Genomic DNA, 21249 nt, shown 5'->3' with positions numbered 1-21249 from the left:
GGCTTTCTAAAAATTATATGTCAACAGTTATGTTCTACAGCCCCTAAAAATAATAATTATGAAAATGGAAACTGGAACAATGTCTACATTTGATGGTAGGGGTGGGGAGAAGACAACAAAATGGTGTGCATATTCTAATTGCAACTTTGTGAAAGAATACACACAATTTAAGCAAGGCCAAAATATGAAAATATTTGTAATGGAGGTTATGGGTGCATCTCCCACCCCAAGATTTTTAAATGCCAATGTTACATTTTCCTACAGTTTCAAAAGTGCAGGGAGCAGAAATTTTAAAACACAATATATTCTTTATGGATATATGGGTACCCATACATATGTAGTAAAAATATCAAAACATAGACTAGAAGAATTCATACCAAGTTCAAGATAGCATTTACCTTTTAGGAAGAAGGAGAATGGGACCAAGAAAGGGTGTAAATAGATCTTCAGCTATATCTGCAATGTTTTATTGCTTTTCTACAAATAATAAATTATTAACATCTATAAAATCTGAGTGGTAGATATAAGAGTGTTTGCTTGTTCTTTCTGCATTTTCTATATTTTTTAAGTGTTTCATTAAATTTTTCACTTATAAAAATAGGGGACTGTATAGGGATTTACAGCACCAACTTGGTATAAAAGAACTGTCCTATAATCCTATGAGACCATTTGTTTCACAGCTCATCCCAGATTGCTCTTTCCCTAAACTACTGTTAGCTCTTAAAAGAGAGTCAGGGGGAAGGAGTCAGGGAGGGATGGAAGGGAGGAAAAGAAGAAAAAGCAAAGGAAGAGAGAGAGAGAAAGGAAGAAAGCAGGGAGGGAAGGAAGAAAAAGAAAGGAAGGGAAAGGAAACGAGAGAAGGAAGTGGGAGGGAGGAAGGGAGGGAAGGAAGAAAATAAAGGGAAGGGAACAGAGGGAGAGAGAGAAAGGAGGAAAGGAAAGAAGGAGGGAAGGAGAGAAGGAAGGAAGGAGGGAAGGAGGGAGGGAGAGGAAAAGGGAGAAAGGGAGGGAGAGAGAGGGAAAGGGAGGCAGAAGGGAAAGAAGAAAATCTCTGTAATGTTACTAAACAAAACCAACTTGAAGTGAAATTAAAAATTATGGTCTTCTAGGTCAGGGATTGGCAAACTTTTTCTGTAAAGGGCCCAGGAGTAAATGTTTTATGCTTTGCATTGACTGTCTCTGTGTCACTCTGCCTTTAAAGCATAAAAGTAGCCACAGATAAACAATGAGTTTGGCTGTGCTCCAGTAAAACTTACTTACAAAAACACATGGTGTCTTGGATTTAGCCCAGGGGTGTTTTTCCTATCACCTTGAAAATTGGGCTGAACAATGTGCATGGGACTTGTGGGGAATAAAAATACAGACCCCAGTTGGAAAACATCTGCAAGTAACTGCGTCTCTGACTGGGAGTTTTGGGCATGTCGCTTTGCCTTGGCTCTCCTGTTTTGAGATTCTGTGATTTTATATGTGTGTGTTTGCTGCCCATTCTGGTCTTAACCAAGATGTATCAGAGCACTCGATAAATCCTGCCTAGCCTTGAGTTTTCGTAGGGAGAAGCCCTATTACTCAAATTTCTCTTTCCACTTGTGAAAGTGAAAAGCATTCAAATCTTAAGTAAAAGCAAAAGCTCTTCTATTCACCCAGGATCCAAAATGGACAGCAGAATTGCTGTGAACATTTATTATACGTGTGATCTGTGATAACAGCCCAGGAAACACAAACGGGTAAATGAACATTCAGTCATCACATGTAAGTCATAAAATCTGAGGCTTTATCTCCAGGAATTGTGCACATTGTGTAAGACGTACAATGCCAGGAAATTTTGCAGAACGGAATGCTCCTCAGAGCATGATAGGGTAGGCGCTCTAGGGAGCCAATAAAATTCAGGAGCTCATGGAAGGACAATCAGTTCTGAGTCTTGGAGCCCAAAAGTATGAGACTAAAAGATGGTAGCTGTAGCCAAGGCTCCACATCACAGCTGCCCAATGGCCTGGGCCACATCTGTACCCTGTACCTGCAATGCCCTGTATTTTCTCCTCTCCCCCATCAATTACACCTCCACTGGATCCCTACATTCTCCCCAAGCCTTCCTGGCAGGTCCCTGGTGGTTCACTCTCTGGACAGGAATCTCACACCATCCCTCCTCTCTTCTCACCCATCACAGACCATCCATGCCCTCCCACACACACATACAATTGATGAATCTTGGTTTGCATGCAATATAAATGCCTTATCACCATATTTTGTTTATGAACAGTTATTTTCTTTTGTCCATGAACCCAGCATTCCCCTGTGCCTTGATGTGAGCTTCTAGCAGGTACAGTTTTATATCGGTATAATTCTTTCTAAAACTTCATGCTCTGTGACCCACGATGAACCTAAAACCAGCCAATTTCATAAAGACAAAGCCTTGCCTGTCTGCATCCTTCCCTACCCTACCCTCTGCTCAGATGTTCCTCCTTCATATCCTTCATACACCCAGTGTGCAGCTGATGTTCTCTCCTTGCACTCGTCTCAAATTCCACTCATGGCAACTTAATTATATTGTGAAATTCATTTAACTGCCTCTCTTCATTTTTCCCAGGGTCTTGAATTCTAACCTACTCTGTACTGGAAGAAGGAAAGACTCAGAAGGCAGGGGTCATATAATGTCAAAAGGTTTAGATTCAGTGTCAGGAAATCTGCTTCTCATCCCAGTTCTGCTCCTGTTTAACCCCTCAAAGTCCCTTCCTCTCTCTGGACCTCAGTTTCCCAGCGTTAAAATGAAAGCACAGGATATAAGATCAGATGATCTAACCTATCCCTCATGCTATGTCTTCATCCCATCCAAGCACAATGCAGAACTGTGAGAACAGACTTTGGCACTGAAGAGACTCTGGCCCCACTCTTGGCTTTGCCTCATACTAGCTGTGTAATTTGGGGGAAATTACCTGACTTCTCTGAGACTCAGTTTTCTCTCCCGTAAAATGAAAAATAAAAATCCCAGCCAGATGTCTTGTCTTACACCTGTAATCCCAGCACTTTGGGTGGTAAGGCAAGAGGATCACTTGAGGTGAGTTCAAAACCAGCCTTGGTAACAATAGTGAGACCCCCATCTCTTAAAAAAAAAAAAAAGTAAAAAATAGCTGGGCATGGGCTGAGGTAGGATGACCCCTTGAGCCCAAGAGTTTAAGGTTGCATTGACCCATGATCATGCCACTGCACTCCAGCCTGTGCAACAGAGCAATACCCTATCTCAATAAACAAACAAATTATAGAAATCCTTATCCATGCTGCACTCTTCTGAGAACTGGAGAGGGTGTTACTAAAACCCCTATTGGAGACCAAATGAAGAGACTGGCACTAAATGGAGGGCAGCTATCAAACTTCTTATGTGTTTGTCAAGAGATCCCTGGTCTTGGGCAATGGATGGAGTAAGTATAATGTTGGTCATGGTGTCCACTGTCATGATTCAGCTTCCTTCACTTTCTTCTTCACTCTTTCAGGGCTAGTTTTTAATTATAAGATGAAAAGCCTGGGCTTTTCAGTCTTATTTGTTTAGAGTCCAGTGTGTAGAGCCTGGACTGGGAAATGCTGGGAAGGCTGGAGAAATCAGACTTCAGCTTCCTGAGGGAGGGCAGTGCATCTATCTAAGAAGAGAAAAGGGAATGTGAGCAGGAGGGTGAGGAATCCCAAAAATCACACAGAGAGGGAGCAGCCCACAGCAGATACAATTCAAAAGCAAAATTTAGAAAAAGCAAGCTCCTGGGGGATGGGCTTCATCCAGATCTGATCTGAAAGAGGCTGTCCCTCAGCTCCTTGGGGGCTCCCAAATCCAAGGAGGTTTAATCAGTAACTTGAAAAATAGGTGAGGTGATAGAGAAGGCAGAGAGAGAGGTTGGGCACCTAATTTATTTATATGATCACCCCTGCCACCCCTGCCCCAGTTCCGAGGACAAAGAGTGCTCTCACCATGGCAACTGCAGTCCACAGACTTTCACCTGCTTGAACTGTGGACTTGGAGAACACTTGCCTGGGAGAAGAGGAGGCCCAGAACCCTTCTCTATGTGCACAGTAGAAAGCTACCTCCTCTTACTCGTTGCAGTATGACCTCCTCACCCTCCTGCTCACATTCCCTTTTCTCTTCTGAGATGCACTGCCCTCCCTCAGGAAGCCAAAGGCTAATTTCTCTATCCCTCCCAGCATTTCCCAGTCCAGACTCTGCACACTGGTCTCTAATCAAATAAAATGGGAAATCCCAGGCTTTTCGTCTTACAACTAAAAACTAACCCTGAACGAGAGGAGGAGGAAGTAAAGGAGGCTGAATCATGACATTAGTGGACAGAAGAAACCACAAAGGAATAGGTCAAGGGCAGAAGCAGTGTGAGTCAGGAAGCTGCACAAGGCGGCAGCAATATTCCTAGGTGTTGGTCCAACTTCAAGACAAAACCTTAACAGCACTATCAGTGAGAGCATGTTTTCACCAAGGTGAGTAAAAACTTATGTGCAAGACCATTCGTGGGAAAACAATTATTTCTTCAAAAATTACTGCTGGAAGAACTGGATATCCACATGTGAAAGAATGAAGTTAGACCCGTACTTCACACCATACACAAAAATTAACTCCCAGTGGATCAAAGCCTTAAATATAAGCACTAAAACTATAAAACAGAGAAGACAAGGGGGTACATTGTCATAACCTTGGATTTGGCAATGGATCCTTAGAAATCACACCAAAAGCATAAGCAACAAGAAATAAAATAGATAACTGAACTTCACCAAGATTTAAAACCTTTGTGCATCAGAGGACATTATCAAGAAAGTAAAAAAACAACCTACAGGATGGGAAAAAAAATATTTGCAAGTCAGATATCATATAAGGGTCTAGCATCCAGAATATATAAAGAACGTTTACAACTGAACAACAAATAGACATATAACCCAATTAAAAATATATATATTTGTTCACGTAGGCTAGGACAGGAAGGTAATAACATAAAAAGGAAAAATAACTGTAGTAGACTGAAGACCTATACATGCATATTTCCTTTAAAGAAAGAACCAAATGCAATGTGATCTAGACTTTGTTCAGATCCTGATTCAAACTAACTGTAAGAAAACATTTTTGAGATTATTAGGAAAATCTTGATATGGGCCAGGTATTAAATGACCTAAATTAAGAAGTTACTCTAGATTTTGTCACATATGATAATAGCACAATGGTTATGTTTTTTTAAACATTCTAAAGAATTTACAGTGAAATCACATGGTATTTGAAATTTGATTTAAAATGCTGCTGAGCACTATTCACAGTAGCTAAGACATGAAATCAACAGTACACTGAATAAAGAAACTGTGGCATGTAGGCACCATGAAATAATATGCAGCCATAAAAAAGAATGAGATCACATCCTTTGCAGCAACATGGATGGAGCTGGAGGTCATCATCCTAACCAAATTAATGCAGGAATAGAAAACCAAATACCGCATGTTCTCACTTATAAGTGAGATCTAAACACTGAGTACCCATGGACACAAAGAAGGGAACAATAGACACTGGGGCCTATTGAGGGTGGAGGATGGGAGAAGGGTGAGGAACAAAAAACTACCTTTTGGGTACTATGCTTATTACCTGGGTGACAAAATCATCTGTAGACCAAACTCCTGTGACATGCAATTTAACCATATAACAAACCTGTACATGTACTCCTGATCCTAAAAGCTGGAAAGAAAAAAATAAAATAAAATACTGCTGGGAAAAAAATTGAAAGAGGATAGATAAACCAAAACTGGCAAAATGTTGATAATTGTTAAAACTAAGTGATTAGTGTTAGGTCCATGAGTGCTTGTTATCCTATTCTATCTTTGCTTATGTATGTTTGAAATTTTTCATTTAAAAAAAATTATAAATGTTATTTAATGTTGCTGTTGCTTCAACTTTAAGTAATCAGGAAAACAGAAACACTAGCAACTGTATTTTCAGAACCTTACCTAGCTAGAATAGATGGCTCAATTCAGATCCAACCCAACTCAGACCTCAGCCAAGGGCAGATCTTTTGCAAGACACTGAGATCGGGCCAATCTTGCCCTTGGTGCTGGTTAGGGGAGAACAAGAAGAGGAAGAAAAACTGACCATAGGCAATGAGACAGCCCTTTTGAAAGAGCAATGAGCACTTTGCAACTGTTGGCTAAGGGGAAAAGCTGAAGCTATTCCCTATATGATCTCAGAAAACACCACCTCTCTCTCCGCCCTACTGCAACCCAGAGAGCTTCTTGCAGAAAGTGCTAAAGGCTCTCAATTAACCATGTTCATTTTCATTATATCTTTATTTATTTATTTATTTGGCAATAGGATCTCACTATGTCACACAGGCTGGAGTGCAGTGGTGCAATCATAGCTCACAACCTTGATTTCCTGGGATCAAGTGATCCTCCCACCTCAGCCTCCTGAGTAACTGCAACAACAGGTGCGCACCACCATGACTGGCTAATTTTTTTTTTTTTTTTTTTTTTTTTTTTTTTTGTAGATACAGGGTCTCACGATGTTGCCCAGGCTGATCTTAAACTCCTGGCCTCAAGAAATCCTCAGCCTTCCAAAGTGCTAGGATTACAGGCATGAGCCACTACACTCAGCTTCATTACCATTATCTCTTACATTTCAAGAACACTTTATGTTTTCAAATAAAGCTCACCAACACCCCATGATCTAGGCAAGGCAGGAATTATTATCCCCCATCTTACTCATAAAGGAGCTAAGTTCTAAAGAGCTATGCCATTTGACCCAGGTCACCTGCTAGTGGGCAGGGGAACAGACTAGGAGCCCAGCTACTCCAATTATTCTCCAAGGTAGTTTTCTTACCAAAGTCCTATTGTCTTTCTTTTATTCCTTATCATTCACATTTCCTTTCTTTTTCTTTTTATACCATTGCTTTGACCTTTATGAGACTGACAGTCACCTTGGGAACAAAAAAATGCATAGTAAAACCTACAAGCAAACTTTTCTCATCCCACCATCTTTTGGGCCATCAGGGAGATATCTCAGAATGTTAGTGGTTTCCTGGTTGTTTTGTGTTTTGTTTTGTTTTGTTTTGTCTTTGTTATTGCTTTGTTTTGTTTTACAATCAAGAGGAATTGACTTGAACACTTTCAAGGAAGAAAAGTGAAGTAAAGAAGGAACACAGGCTGGGTGCAGTGGCTCATGCCTATGATCCCAACACTTTAGGTGGCTGAGGCAGAAGCATTGCTTGAGTTCAGGAGTTCGAGACCAGCCTGGGCAACATAGTGAGGCCCTGTCTCTACAAAAGAATTTTTTAATTAGCTGGGCATGGTGGCACACACCTGTAGCCCCAGTTACTAAAGAGGCTGAGGTGGAAGGATTGCTTGAAGCTAGGAGGTATAGGTGGCACTAAGCTATGATTATGCCATGCTCTCCAGTCTGGTAATCTGGGTAATACAGAAGACCCTAACTCAAAGAAAAGGAAGAAGAAGGAAGAAAGAAGGATGGGGAGGGAGGAAGAGAAGGGAGGAAGGGGAGACGGGAGGAGGAGAAGGGACAGGGGAAGGAGAACGAGAATGAGGAGGATGGGAAGGAGGAGGAAAAGGAGAAGGAGAATGAGGAGGACAGGAAGGAGGAGGAGAAGGAGAATGTTTGTCCAGCTTTAAAAGGTACCCCAGTGGCCCGCCAATCCTTGAAAAACCTCAGCTCTGCAAAGAGGGTTTACAGCTCCAGGTTGACAAGGACAGCAGGCTAAATGGTATAGAGGCAGCCTCAGTGGTTAGGTTCAGAGAGAGTAAAAATCCCCCAGGGGGTTAGCAATGAAAGGTCCAGAGAGCTGATTCCAAGAAAAAAGCAGGAGCCTTATGCAGGGAAAAGGACAGTGAACTGAGAATCAGAGACCTGGGTTCTACTTCTGATTCAGGAAAAGTTCATTCCAACTCCAGGGTTTTTATTTCTCTGTCCATAAAAGAAGGGAGAGTCTCAGCAGTGCCTTCCAGAGTTGGCACTGGCAACTTGTGTTTAAATGCATCAGAAATGTCACACAGAATCAGATTTTACCCTGGCAGGGCACAAAGGCCCATGTCTGCCTCTAAGGTTGGGGCCAACTCTTAGATATCCCTAACTATCCCCTTTTTTAAATTGACAAATAAAAATTGTATATATTTATCATGTACTACATGATATTTTAAAATATGTATACATTATGGAATGGCTCAGTTGAGCTAATTAACATATACATTACCTCAAACAAATACCTTTTTTGTAGTGAAAACACTTTAAAATCTTATTTTTTTAAGAGTCAGGGTCTCACTACATTGCCCAGGGTAGCCTCAAACTCCTGGGGCTCCCATCTCAGCCTCTTGAGTAGCCAGGACTACAGGCACACACTACCACGCTAGCTAAAATCTTTCTCAGCAGTTTTCAAAACACATTGTTATAAGCTGTAGTTATCATGTTATACAATAGATTTCTTGAATTTATTTCTCCTAACTGAAATTTTGTATCCTTTGACCAACATCTCCCCAACTCCAACTCTCTACCCCATACCCCTAGACCCTGGTAACCACTATTCTGTTTGCTTCTAAGATCAACTTTTTTAGATTCCACAAAGAAGTAAAATCACACTGTGTATGTCTTTCTGAGCCTGGCTTATTTCACTTAAATAATGTCCTCCAGGTTCATCCATGTTGTGAACATGGACAGCATGTTTACAACAAATGACACCATTTCCTTCTTTTTTAAGGCCAAATGGTGTTCCATTGTGTATATATACCACATATTCTTTATTCATTCATCTGTTAATGGGCACTTATGTTGATCCATATCTTGGCTATTGTGAATAGTACTGCAATGAACATGGGAGTGCAGATACCTCTTCGATATGTTAATTTTAATTCCTTTGGATATATACCCAGTAGTGAGATTGATGGATCATATAGAGTTCTATCCCTAACTCCCTTTTAACCTGCTATTAAGAACTGCTTTCCCTGTGTGTTTTTTTAACTTGTTTGTTTTCAACCTACACCACAGTGAACAAATTTCCATTGAACTCTATTGGCTCCTTGATGTATGAAATAGGACTTCACCCCAAGGCACAAAAAGGCTTAAGGGGCCAAGTTAATAGAAACTTATAGAGCCGCCTCTTGGTGGACAGCATGTGATGAGGGATGAGAGTGGCAGCTTCTGAGACAGCCAGTGCCCAGCCCCCAAGGCAGTGGACTCACCGAGATCTTGGTAAAAATGTAGAGCAGCAGGGACAGAACAGAAAGGTAGACCTGGATCCGCTGGCCTCCAAACCGCTTCCGCAGGTACTCTGGCATCGTCACCACCTGCATGGGATGCGAGGGAGGTCACTGACAGCCACAGTGACCAGAGGGTCCAGAGCAGACAGAACAGTGTAGTCCATCCTGGTGTCAGAGCCACAGAAGTGTGGTCAAGGATTCATAACCTTCGTTGGCCAGAGAAGTCTGGGAAGTGGCCAGATGGTCCCTGACCTCTAGCCATTTGCTCATTTTAATCCTATATGCCCTACCACTGTAGGAGTAGCTAGGTGTTATCCCATCCCAATAAACCTGTGACTAGGCATTGCTAAGGAGCCAGACCCTTGCTCTGGAGGAGTATACACACACACACACACACACACACACACACACACACACAAACACATACACATATATACTTTTTGTGGTGAAAACACTTAAAAATCTTTTTTTTTAAGAAGCAGGGTCTCACTATATTGCCAGACGTTTTATATATATATATATATACACACACACACACACACATAATATATAAAAATATTATGGAATATATACATATATATATTCCATACATACTGGAGTTATATATAACTACAGTTGTATTAGGTATTATAAGTAATCTAGAGATGATTTAAAGCAGTGGTCCCCAATCTTTTTGGCACCAGGGACTGACCAATTTTGTGGAAGACAATTTCTCTATGAAAAATTGGGATAAGGGGATGGTTTGGGGATGATTCAAGCACATTATATTTATCATTATATTATCATAAGGAGCATGTAACCTAAATCCCTTGCATGTGCAGTTTACATAGGGTTCTCACTCCCATGAGAATCTAAAGCCACCTTTTACCTGACAGGAGGCAGACCCCAGGCAGTAATGCTCTCTTGCTCCATTGCTCACCTCCTGCTGTGAGGCCCTGTTCCTAACAGGCCACGGACGAGACTGCTACCAATCCACAGCCTAGTGGTTGAGAACCCCTGCCCTAGAGGATACAGTCATAAGCCTGGACTGGAAAGAATCATCAGACCCAGGCCCCATTGATCTGTTTAATGCCACTGCAGACAATGGGGAATTTTATAGCCTGGGAGTGAAAGCCAATCCACAGATTTTTCTGCCATTTATTCCATAATGTCTCCTCTGCCCTCTAGGAAGACCAAGCTCACAGATACATTTCCCAGTAGGAAATGAAATAACAGAGCAGATACTTACCCCAGCCTTAATATAGATGGGGACAAACAGCCAGCCCAGCACAACCACCAAAACCAGGGCCTGAAATAAAAATAAAAGGTGGACTAAAACTAGGAGGAAACTTAGCCCATCCCTGCCACTTGAAGGGCCCCTCAGCTGCTGCAGAAAAATTACCCAGCAAGTTCTCCCCTAAGGAGCCATTAGAGATGGGAGGAAGCCTTTGCTGCCTGACTGACCCATGGAAATAGCAGCTAGGAAACAGCAGAGGGGAGCCCAGGAGGCTGTTCATCAGCATCATAGCCCTAGGCCCTAGCTAGAGCACTGGGTTCTCCTTTACCTCTTCCCTGGTTTACGCAGAATAAAATACCATTTAGAGAGCTTTAATAATAATAATAGTAATAATAAATAATTACATTTATTATTACTACTACTATTCTTAGTAGAGGTCAGGAGTTCAAGACCAGCCTGGACAACATAGTGAGGCCCTGCTTCTACAAAAAATTTAAAAATTAGCTAGGCATGGTGGCACATGCCTGTAGTCCCAGCTACTTGGGAAAGTGAAGTGGGAGCATCACTTGAGCCCAGGAGTTTGAGGCTTCAGCAGGCTATGATTGCACCACTGCACTCCAGCCTGGGCAATGCTGCAAGACCCTGTCTCTAAAAATAAAATAAGAATAATAATAATGATGATGATGATGATGATGATGATGGAAATCCAGCAGTAAGCATTTTCAAACCTCAAATATGGCTAGAAGGACCTTGGCTTTTTAACATGACAGGAAAACAGAAAAAATACCATTGCTGTCATATCAGTGGTTTTCCCATGCTACTCTGGTAGAAGGGGAGCAGGACCCTGAGGCTCCTGAAGCCATGTCCCTCCTCTGTCTGTACCCTGGGGTGACCCTGAACAGTTCCCTAATACTTTCAGCTCCTCTGAGCATAGACTGAAATGGATGACTGCTAAGGCTCCTTCTAACCCCAGTGCACCATGACTGCAGCATTACTCACGTTCCATTCAAAGCCTCCAATAGCAATGCCTGAAGCTGCTCCTGTCCCAGCCAGCCCCACAAAGTGGCCACTTCCAATGTTACTAGCGAAGAGGGAGGCTCCAATCTGGAAATACAAAGAGAAAGTAAGGTGAGGGCTCTGTGTTCCACCAGGACACTCAGGGTGGGCCAAAGAGAGAAGAGACATGTCAGCCAAGAGAAGGACAAGAAAGAGCAGAGGTGGGCTGGGAGCAACTGTGCTGGAGTCATCAGGGACAGCAGGTTCAGAAGTCAAATGTGGAAACTTGGAAACTGGTAAAGAAGAAAAGGAGAGGATTGAGGAAGGAGCAGTGGGATGTATTCCAAAACTAGATTATCTGTGAGTCTTTTGTGAGCCCCATGTCTAATCCTGAAGAAGATATAAGAAGTCACACAGCCACTGGGCCCCCCTAAAAATCTCCTTCAAGGTTGTGTGCCTAGGGGCAAGAGCTCTTCATCTCCATATCCTCCAGCATGCCTGGTGGTTTAAGCTCTTGCCACATACAGGCTCTCAGTAAACACTGACAATTTTCTTGAAAGAAATCATTTCAAAGGAAGCCTCTGGACCTTAGTCACCTGGTCAAATAAGGAGGGGCGTGGAGCTGATGATTTGCAAGTGATTCCTAGCTATTAAATTATGTGATTCCATGGACTCCCAAGTAATAAGAGATGATATAAATAATAATAATTCTCTAAATCATATAGTATTGATATTTTTTCAAAGGTTCTAGGGACCACACAGACACATGCACAAAACACTGCATTTTTCAAGGATGCACACATGTCTAAATACACAGATTAGAAGACAGATTGGAAGCACATATACCAAATACCCAAGAGTGGAAGACTGGAAGGGGAAAGAAGAATGGGGTTGCGAGTTGGAGACAAAAAAAGAAAATACCAGTTAAAACAAGAGAGGGATCTTGTACTGACCAATCATAATACTGTGTCAGCAACTCCATAGCATTTGAGTCAAAAAGAACTCCAGAAAGTTCTAAAGTCCTTCTATGTCCAAGAGGAGAAGGTACAGCAGCATTTGATAAGAATCAAACAAGTGAAATTATTCCCATTCTTGCTAAGCAGAGGGGGAGAGGCTTGTAGTTATTTAACTAATGTTCCAAAGATGGTCCAAACCTGGAACAAAATGCTTATTTCCCAAAAGACAGAGGATGCCAAGAAACCGTTCTAACTATACCAGCCCCTATACCCAGTAGAAGCAGCTTAGTGCCAAATATTAAGTTGGGGAGAGAGAGATTTCTGAAGGCCTAGCCAGAAGAAGTTCTCAGAATGACAATGAGGAGACAGTGGTTGGTGCAGGTACATTCATTCATTTGCTCAACAAATATTAACTTAGCAACTACTACACATGTCAAGCACTAATAACAGCTGTGAAATACACAGACAAAATCCCTACTCTCAAGAAGATTATATTTGGACACAGTAAGCATAAATAAATAAATAATGAAAACAATGATCAGAGAGTGGTAAGTGCTATGACAATAGAGGGGATTAGATTGAAGAGTCTGAGAACATCACTTTGTGTACTTTCTCTAATATTAAAGAATTATTATTATAATTCAGATCTTTAAGCTGAGATCTGAATGACAAAAAAAAGTTAATCATTTGGAGACCACAGAAAAAGCATTCCAACTAAGCAAAGACGCCCCTTCCCCCCAACACTCCGCAAGTGAGAAAGGTATGCATGGCTGAGAAGCAAAAATAAGGTTGATATATAATAATGATTTGTGATCTTAATATTTTTAAACAGAGTCATTTACGCTGAGTGCAGTGGCTCATGCTTCTAATCCCAGTAGTTTAGGAGGCTGAAGCAGAGGATCGCTTGAGACCAGGAGTTGGAGACCAGCCTGGGCAGCAATAGTGAGACCCTGCCGCTACAAAAAAATTTAAAAACTCAGCTGGGCATGGTAGTGCATGCTTGTAGGACTAGCTACTCAGGAGGCTGAGGAGGGAGAATCAATTGAGTCCACGACTTGCAGGCTTCAATGAGCTATGACTGTGCCACTGCGCTCCAGCAAAAGTGACAGAGTGAGACCCTGACTCAAAAAAAAAAGTGAGTTTTATTCTAAGGGTGATGGGATGCCACTGGAGGATTCTAAGCAGAAGAGGGACAGGACCTAATTTGCTTTTTTAAATTGCTCTAAGTTGTGTGTAGAGTGGAACAAGGGAGAAAATAGAGGCTATCTCTGGCTTAGGTGAGAGAAGACAGTGACCTGGACTAGGGTGACAGGAGTTGAGACCAAGGCAAGTATAGAGATTGGGAGTATGTTTTAGAAACAAAGTTGACAGGCTCTGTTGATAGGTTAGCTGTAAGAAATATGGGACAGAATAATCAAAGGTAACTCCTAGATTTGGTACTTGAGTAACTAGGTGGGCGCCATTCATTAAGACCGGGAAGCAAGGGGAAGGCAGGTTGTTTAGAGATATCTACCACCTTCTGCTCAAAGCTTGATGGGGATAACAGTCCCCTTTTTTCTTCTGAAACTCAGGGTGGAGTGCATTGGCACAACTCGGCTCACTGCAACCTCTACCTCCCAAGGTCAAGTGATCCTCCAGCCTCAGCCTCCCAAGTAGCTGGGACTACAGGTGTGCACCACCACACCTGACTAATTTTTGTATTTTTTGTAGAGATGGGGGTTCACCATGTTGCCCAGGCTAGTCTTGAACTCCTGGGCTCAAGCAATCCATCTGCCTCAGCCTCCCAAAATGCTGGGATTATAGGTGTGAGCCACCATGCCCAGCCAAACAGTTCACTTTTAATCAAAAGTTTCCTTCTGCAAGTGTCCTACCTGCCCTGACCCATTATCTTTTCATTTACCACCTCTTACTTGATAAATAATTAAGCCTAATGCTGCACTATTAAGTACATAATTATCAGAAATGATTAACTGCATTAGATGAGTCATAAGTTCAAGAAATCCTCTCCAATATCTCTCCCAAAGAGGAACATTGTACTTTAAGCAGTGTCAGGCTGTCCTGAGGTCCCTCCTCACTATCTGAGAAGAGAATGGAATGAGGCCAGGAGAACTCAGGGTACCAGAATGTCCTGAGCTCAGGTTCTATTGATTTCTACTAGGGGGACCACCTTGGCCTCATTCTAGACTCCCTCTGTTTACCCCATGACCTACACTTAATCATTTACCAAAACTTTGACTCTGCCCTCACAACATCATGGGCACCTAGCTCTTTCTAGATGTCCCTTGTGCTGCCTGTCACTATCTCTCAACAGGACCATGTAACGGGCTGCTAAAGGATCTCTATTCTCTCCCTCCCATCAATCACCTCCCCACCCACCCACATGGCCAGATACCTCCCCAAAGCACAACTCTGATCATAACGCTGACCTATTCAGAGACTCTCCTGGACACCCTAAAGGGCCTGTCAAGTGGTCCTCCTGACAGCTCCAGACTTAAAAACACAGTCTTAGGAATATAGTAATGTTTTGAGGTTAAGTTTCCTCAAGTGTAAGATAGCATGAGCTATACAACCCAAGTTTGAATGATTTCTTGTCCTCTTACTATTTGGGTGATCAGAACATCTGTGAGCCTCTGTCCTCTCTCGGGCAGGGTTGGTGCAGGAGTTAAATGAAATTATGAACCAGTCATCACTGACACAGCTGACATCAGTTTCCCTTCCCTCTTTTCTCCTCCCAAGAGGATAATTACTTCATCCTCAAAGACAATTAGCAAGAGCTACAATGGACACTGTTATAGACAGAATTGTGTCCTCTCTGCAAAATTTATATGTTAAAGCCCCAACCCCCAATGTGATGGTATTTGGAGATAGGGGCTTTAGGGAGATAATAAAGTTAAATGAGGTCATAAGGATGGGGCCCCAATCTGATAGGATTGGTGTTCTTATAAGAGAGACACCAGAAATCTCTCTCTCTCCCCCTATACATACATAGTAAAGAAGCGAAACATGAGGACACAGCAAGAAGGTAGCCATCTACAAGCCAGGAAGAGAGGCCTCACCTGAAGCCAACCCTGAAGGCACCTTGATTTTGGACTTCTACCTTCTAGAACTATAAGAAAATTAATTTCTTTTGTTTAAGCCACCCAGTCTGTGGAATTTTGTTATGGCCACCTGAGCCAACTAAGACAGACACCATTGCTTTATGGCCTGTACTCCCCTGCCAGGTTTTTACGCTGCCCCTCCTGTTGCTGGAACTCACCAACAATGCATTCATTATGCCAATTTCCCAAACACTTTCTCCGTCCACTGCTCACCCATGCTCATTCCCATTTGGGAATCATGCCCCATGCAGGGAGTGACCTGGTGCCATGAATCATCATGTCCTTCTCTATAATTTTCTCCTACATTCCTGTGAATTCAGGATTTCAGACTTGATCTAAAATTTCCCCAACATGACCTCACTTCTCACTAACTTTTCCAAACCCTCCTCACCCACTGATGGGACTCAAAAGGCCATTACAAGTATATAGATACTTTTGCTGCCATTGTGCAAGATGAACTGAGTCTGACCAAACCCAACAGTTCTGAGAGCATGGGAATTGGGAAAATAACATAATGTCACAACACAAAAAGCAGAAAGGGTATTTTTTCTTTTGACTTTAGAAAATTCATAATCACATTTTACTACCTAGATGTCCTATCCTGAAAGGTTGGTGGGAGGGGAGGTGTATGAAGAAATTAAACAATCATTGAATCTTTCAGAGTTGACTGAGTCTGTGGATGCCACAGCTTAAGTTCCCTCTGCAACACTTCCCAAATGATGGTCAGTTTTTAATGCATATCTCTAGTGATAGAGAACTCGCTACCTTACAATACAGCTGAATCTGTGGTGGAACACCTCTAGTTGTTAAAAAAATCATCCTTTATCTGAGCTGAAATCTACCCATCAGTCCTACTTCTACCCTTTAGAGTAAAACAGAACAAGTCAAATCTCTCTTCCACAAGTTAGTCCTTCCGATATCTGAGGACAGGGGTGGTCTCCCTGCTTAAATTTTCCCCAGACTAACCTTCCTCTTCTCATGTATCTGTTCCTTATTGACAATGAACTTGATTCTCATCACCCTTGTTGCTCTTTGCTGCCCTGAGCCCCATCTCTGTCCCCAAGATGGACCTCAGACCTAAATAGACTATTCCAGACATGAGCCATCCAGAATGAAGCAAGCTGCCCTTCTTGACTTCCCATAAGGTTTTAACATCATCCACCTTCTAGTCCTCTTTGAAACCTGTCATTCAGCCACAGGTTCTTGGCAGTACCGGAGGACCTGGGCCAGTTCCTCTAATTGCCATCACTATTAAAGAATCTGCCTCTCTGTTATTTGGAACATTCAGCAAGAACAGATTTCCTCTCATTACAATTTAGATTCCTGAAAAGACCAATTTGATTTGCCTTAATTAGACAGTGACTCTATCATTTAATTTTTTTTAACTTCAGTCCCTCCTGGGCTTGGCACAAATTTAATGTTTCCCCATGTGCCTTCTCTAAAGGGAAAACTACCTAAACCAAAGACATCAGGCAAAATCATTTCTTCCTACTGACTTTTTTTTTTTTTTTTTTGAGATGGAGTCTTGTTCTTTAGCCCAGGCTGGAGTGCAGTGGCATGATCTCAGCTCACTGCAACCTCTGCCTCCCGGGTTCCAGCTATTCTCCTTCCTCATCCTCCTGAGTAGCTGGGACTACAGGTGTGCACCACCATATCCAGCTAATTTTTGTATTTTTAGTAGAGACAGGGTTTCATCATCTTAGCCAGGCTGGTCTTGAACCCTTGACCTCAGGTGGTCTGCCTGCCTAAGCCTCCAAAAGTGCTGGGATTACAGGGGTGAGCCACCTCTCCCAGCCCCTACTGACAATTGATGTTAGAAGTAAGAAGTAAGAAGCTGGCAGGGATTTTATCTGTCTCTCGAATCAAAGACAGTTGTTACTGTCTTTAATGATCTACCTGGACCTACTGAAATTAGAGTAATAAGCTCTTGAGGTGATTCTTATTCCTAACAAAATTCGAGAAGCCTGCCCTAGAGCGTATTGAAAGCCACTGTTTCCTCCTTAAACTTGTTTTCACTGTTCTTTGGAAGCAGGAATGCCATCTCTAACTATACAACTGGAATGCTAAACTCTGGCCTGGTGTGGTGTCTCAGGACTGCAACACCAACACTTTGGGAGGCTGAAGTGGGAAGACTACTTGATGCCAAGAGTTCAAGACCAGCCTGGGTAACAGCGAGACCTTATCTCTACAAAAAAAAAGTAAAAACTAGCTGGGCATGGTGGCATGCACCTGTAGTCCTGGCTAGTAAGAAGGCTGAGGTGGGAGGATCATTTAAGCCCAGGAATTCAAGATTGTGGTGAGTATGATCATGCTGCTGCACTGCAATCTGGGGGACAGAGTGAAACCCTGTCTCAAAAAAAAAAAAATGCTAAGATCTGGAGGACAAAAAGTGAAAGAGGCTCTCTCCAAAATCCCCTGCTTAACTGCCAGAGTTTTAAAGATCTGTTACCATGGAACCCGTGCTGCCCGGTGGGTGACATTTTCATTTCAACTACATGCCAGTATATAGAAGATGAACTGAAAGAAGCTTTGGCCAATCTCACCAGGGAGACTTCAGAACTGGAGAGCTTGGTAGACTCAAGACTTTCAGGATACTCTCAGGCCACAGCAAAGTTATGAAAGCAAAGATATCTCAATTGGAAATCCACAGAAGCCACTCAAAAGCTTGGTGGGAAATCCACAAACAATTTAACTCCTCAAGAGATGGGATTGTAAGAGTTCTCCGAGGTGATCTCAACCACCAGAGACAACTAAGGTTGTCGGCCAGAGCACTTTTCTACCTCTCACCTATGGCATGAAATTCAGAAGAGGAATTATAGGCACAGGCACTCCAGGCTCTGCAATCCAGTCAGTCCTGCCTTCTCCAATCTCAGGAGCCCTGCCATGCCCTGCCATGTCCCAACCACTATGGCAAAAATCACACTGGCTCAATTTCAAAGATGTGCTCTGTGCTTTCCTACCTCCTGCTTTTGTTTATGACATTTTCCTTCTTCCTGGAATGCCCTCTTCATCAAGCTCTGTCTACAAAAACACTTCCCTCATCTTCAAAATAAAGCCCAGTCTCACCTCTCCACTGACATCACCCCGAGCTGATCTCCATCCTCCAATCTCTTACCCCACACGTTGTCTATTCCCCTCTCCTGGTGCATGTCACATCCCCAAGTAACTGCTTTGGTAACTGCTTCCACACAAATCTATTGCCCCAAATATCTTCTAGCCTTCAAAGAGCATTTCTGCTTCCACTTAACATAGGACATTCTTTGCGTATGGCAAGGACTCAATAAAGGTCTGCTGAGTAAGTGATATCAAATCCTTGAATGTTCTACTTGAGGAAACAACAGAAACCATAGCGACCAAATGTCTGAAAGTTGCATTTGTTCCCACTGGGGCATAGAGTCAGGACTCTTCTTAGGGACATGCCAAAGACCACTCTCCAGAAGAGGAGGCACTAAACCTAGCCTGCCAAGCCTACCCAGGGCCCATAAGAACAACAGGGCATACTGGAGACTACGAAGTGGCTCTGTGAAATGTCAGTCTGGCAACTCATAAGCTCAGTGTTCATAAAAACAAAATCATAAGTGGAACTGACTTTATAGGTTAGTCCATCAAATAGGCTTTTTTTTAACTTTAAATATTTGGTATTGGCAAGTAAATAGGCTCTCCCACATATTTCTGGTGGAAATGTAAATTGATACCATCTTTCTGGAAAGTTGTTGGTTGGTACACATTAAAATCATTTAAAAGTTCATCTCCTTCCATTTATATGACCCTATTTTTAGGAGTCAGTTTTAAGCAAATCATCAGAGATGCAGACCAAAACTTAGATAAAAGGATTTCATCAGTATTTTCATTGCTACATTATTTACAACAGAGGAATGTTAGAAACCGAATAATAGAAAAACAATTGGATAAATTCAGGTTCATACTTATGATGGAATTTTTCAAAAATTTTTTCTAGAGATGGGATCTCGTTATATTGACCAGGCTGGTCTCGAACTCCTGACCACAAGCTATCCTCCCAGCTTGGCTTCCCAAAGTGCTGGGATTATAGGCATAAGTCACTGTGCCCAGCCATATGATGGCATATTGTGCAGCCATTAAAATTGTATCTTCGAAGAATTTGTTATGACATGAGGAGATATAAACCTATATACCATATGAGTCCCAAAATGTTTAAATATATGCATAGGTGTGGGTGTTAGGGTGTGTGTGTGTGCCTGTTAATACATAAATATATCCAACTTTAACAGTGGTTATCTTTGGCAGACAAAGTAATTTTTTTTTTACAAGGGGCATGTATAATTTTATAATCAGAACACAAATCTTTAAAATCTTTAAGAATAAGGGACAATTCCAGAGCTGTCTCAGATTCACTAGCAGAGCCTGAGGACTGAAAGCTAGGTAGGCATGTACATTATGTGTTTTTATGAAGGGATGTAGAAAAAAGACATGAAAAATGTCTTTGAATGCTAACTACAATTATGTTTGTGTGCCAGGAAATAGAAAATCAGTATCTTAACCCAGCTCATGTGACGTTCCAGCTGGAATTACCTTGGAAATGATTACAGCTGACCCTATTATTTTCCAACGAAAATAAAATTATAGCCCAGAGGAAGAAAGCAATTCATATTTACACATTAATTTTATCTTTACTTCCACAGCATAAGGACAGTAAGACAGAATGTGCACACTTAGGACCACAAATCCAGGCATCAAAAATTGTCCTGGGGGCTGGGTGCAGTAGCTTACACCTGTAATGCTTACACCTGTAATACCAGCACTTTGGGAGGTCGTGACAGGAGGATTACTTGAATCCAGGAATTTGAGACCTGCCTGGACAACACAGGGAAAACTTATAGCTCTACAAAAATAAAAAATAAAAAATTAACTGGGTGTAGTGGCACTGCCTGTAGTCCAAGCTACTCAGGAGGCGGAGGTAGAAGGATCCTTTGAGCCCAGGAGGTTGAGGCTTCAGTGAGCTGTAATCATACACTACACTCCAGCTAGGGCAACAGAGTAAGAGCATATCTCAAAAAACAATGAGAGGAATTGCCCAGGGCAATGGACGACTGGCTTCACAATCAGAGGCAACCAGCAGATTTTTAAAAAGGATCCTGTACCAATAATCTTACTTGAAAGTACAATTAAATGGCATGGACATCCCTTTCCTCCCCTCCTTGAAAGCCCACTGAGAACCTTCCAACCTGGTTCTAATCTTGGCTCTGCCATAGCAAACTATGTGACCTTGAAGCAGTCACTTTACTGCTTTCAGCCTCGGTTTCCTCCACTATAAACCAAGGATAAGAATCTTTTTTGGCCTACCCCAAAGGAAGTTACTGAGCTTTAATGAGGTGTCAAAATTTAAGGAAGTCATGCTATTCTGAAGAAATATTAATGCTTCTATACAGCCATATTTTTATAGATTACCCTGAGTTTCCTGAAACAAACAGTCATCAAGTCATCATTTTCTCCTTGAGGAAACAAAGTCATCATAGCCCAAATAGAAAATGCACTCAACTAATTTCAGGAAACCTTTTTGTTTGTTAATGAACCATATAAGACCCAGAATGTCCAGAATTCTGGATATGGCTTCCTGCTCCCTGCTATTGTCCTTCTCCTTAAGGGATATCAGGAGATCCCAGGGCCTCTTCTCCATCCCTCCTCTAGGCTATGCTAGACTCTTCCATTGGGATATCCTCCAATAGTGGTACTTAAACTTTAACATAATCAGAATACAAGATATGCAGTTAAATCTGCATGTCTT

At 42.1% G+C, this 21249-nt stretch overlaps 1 protein-coding gene across 3 annotated transcripts in view; it reads right to left on the bottom strand.

The window, feature by feature from the left end:
• Positions 1–21249, bottom strand: part of SLC5A1 (solute carrier family 5 member 1) — a 145306-nt gene that overhangs the window by 39500 nt on the left and 84557 nt on the right. For all 3 annotated transcript variants that reach the window (XM_078339114.1, XM_078339113.1, XM_002743701.6), the window contains 3 exons: positions 11435–11539; positions 10448–10507; positions 9202–9306 (listed from right to left, as the gene is read on the bottom strand). In XM_078339114.1, coding sequence (XP_078195240.1) covers positions 9202–9306; positions 10448–10507; positions 11435–11539 — 270 coding nt within the window. The remainder of the gene's footprint in view (positions 1–9201; positions 9307–10447; positions 10508–11434; positions 11540–21249) is intronic.

Source organism: Callithrix jacchus, chromosome 1 (assembly GCF_049354715.1).
Source record: "Callithrix jacchus isolate 240 chromosome 1, calJac240_pri, whole genome shotgun sequence".
Classification (NCBI taxonomy): Eukaryota; Metazoa; Chordata; class Mammalia; order Primates; family Cebidae; genus Callithrix; species Callithrix jacchus.
Note: the sequence above shows the minus strand (reverse complement) of the source record. Positions and strands in the feature narration are given on the sequence as shown.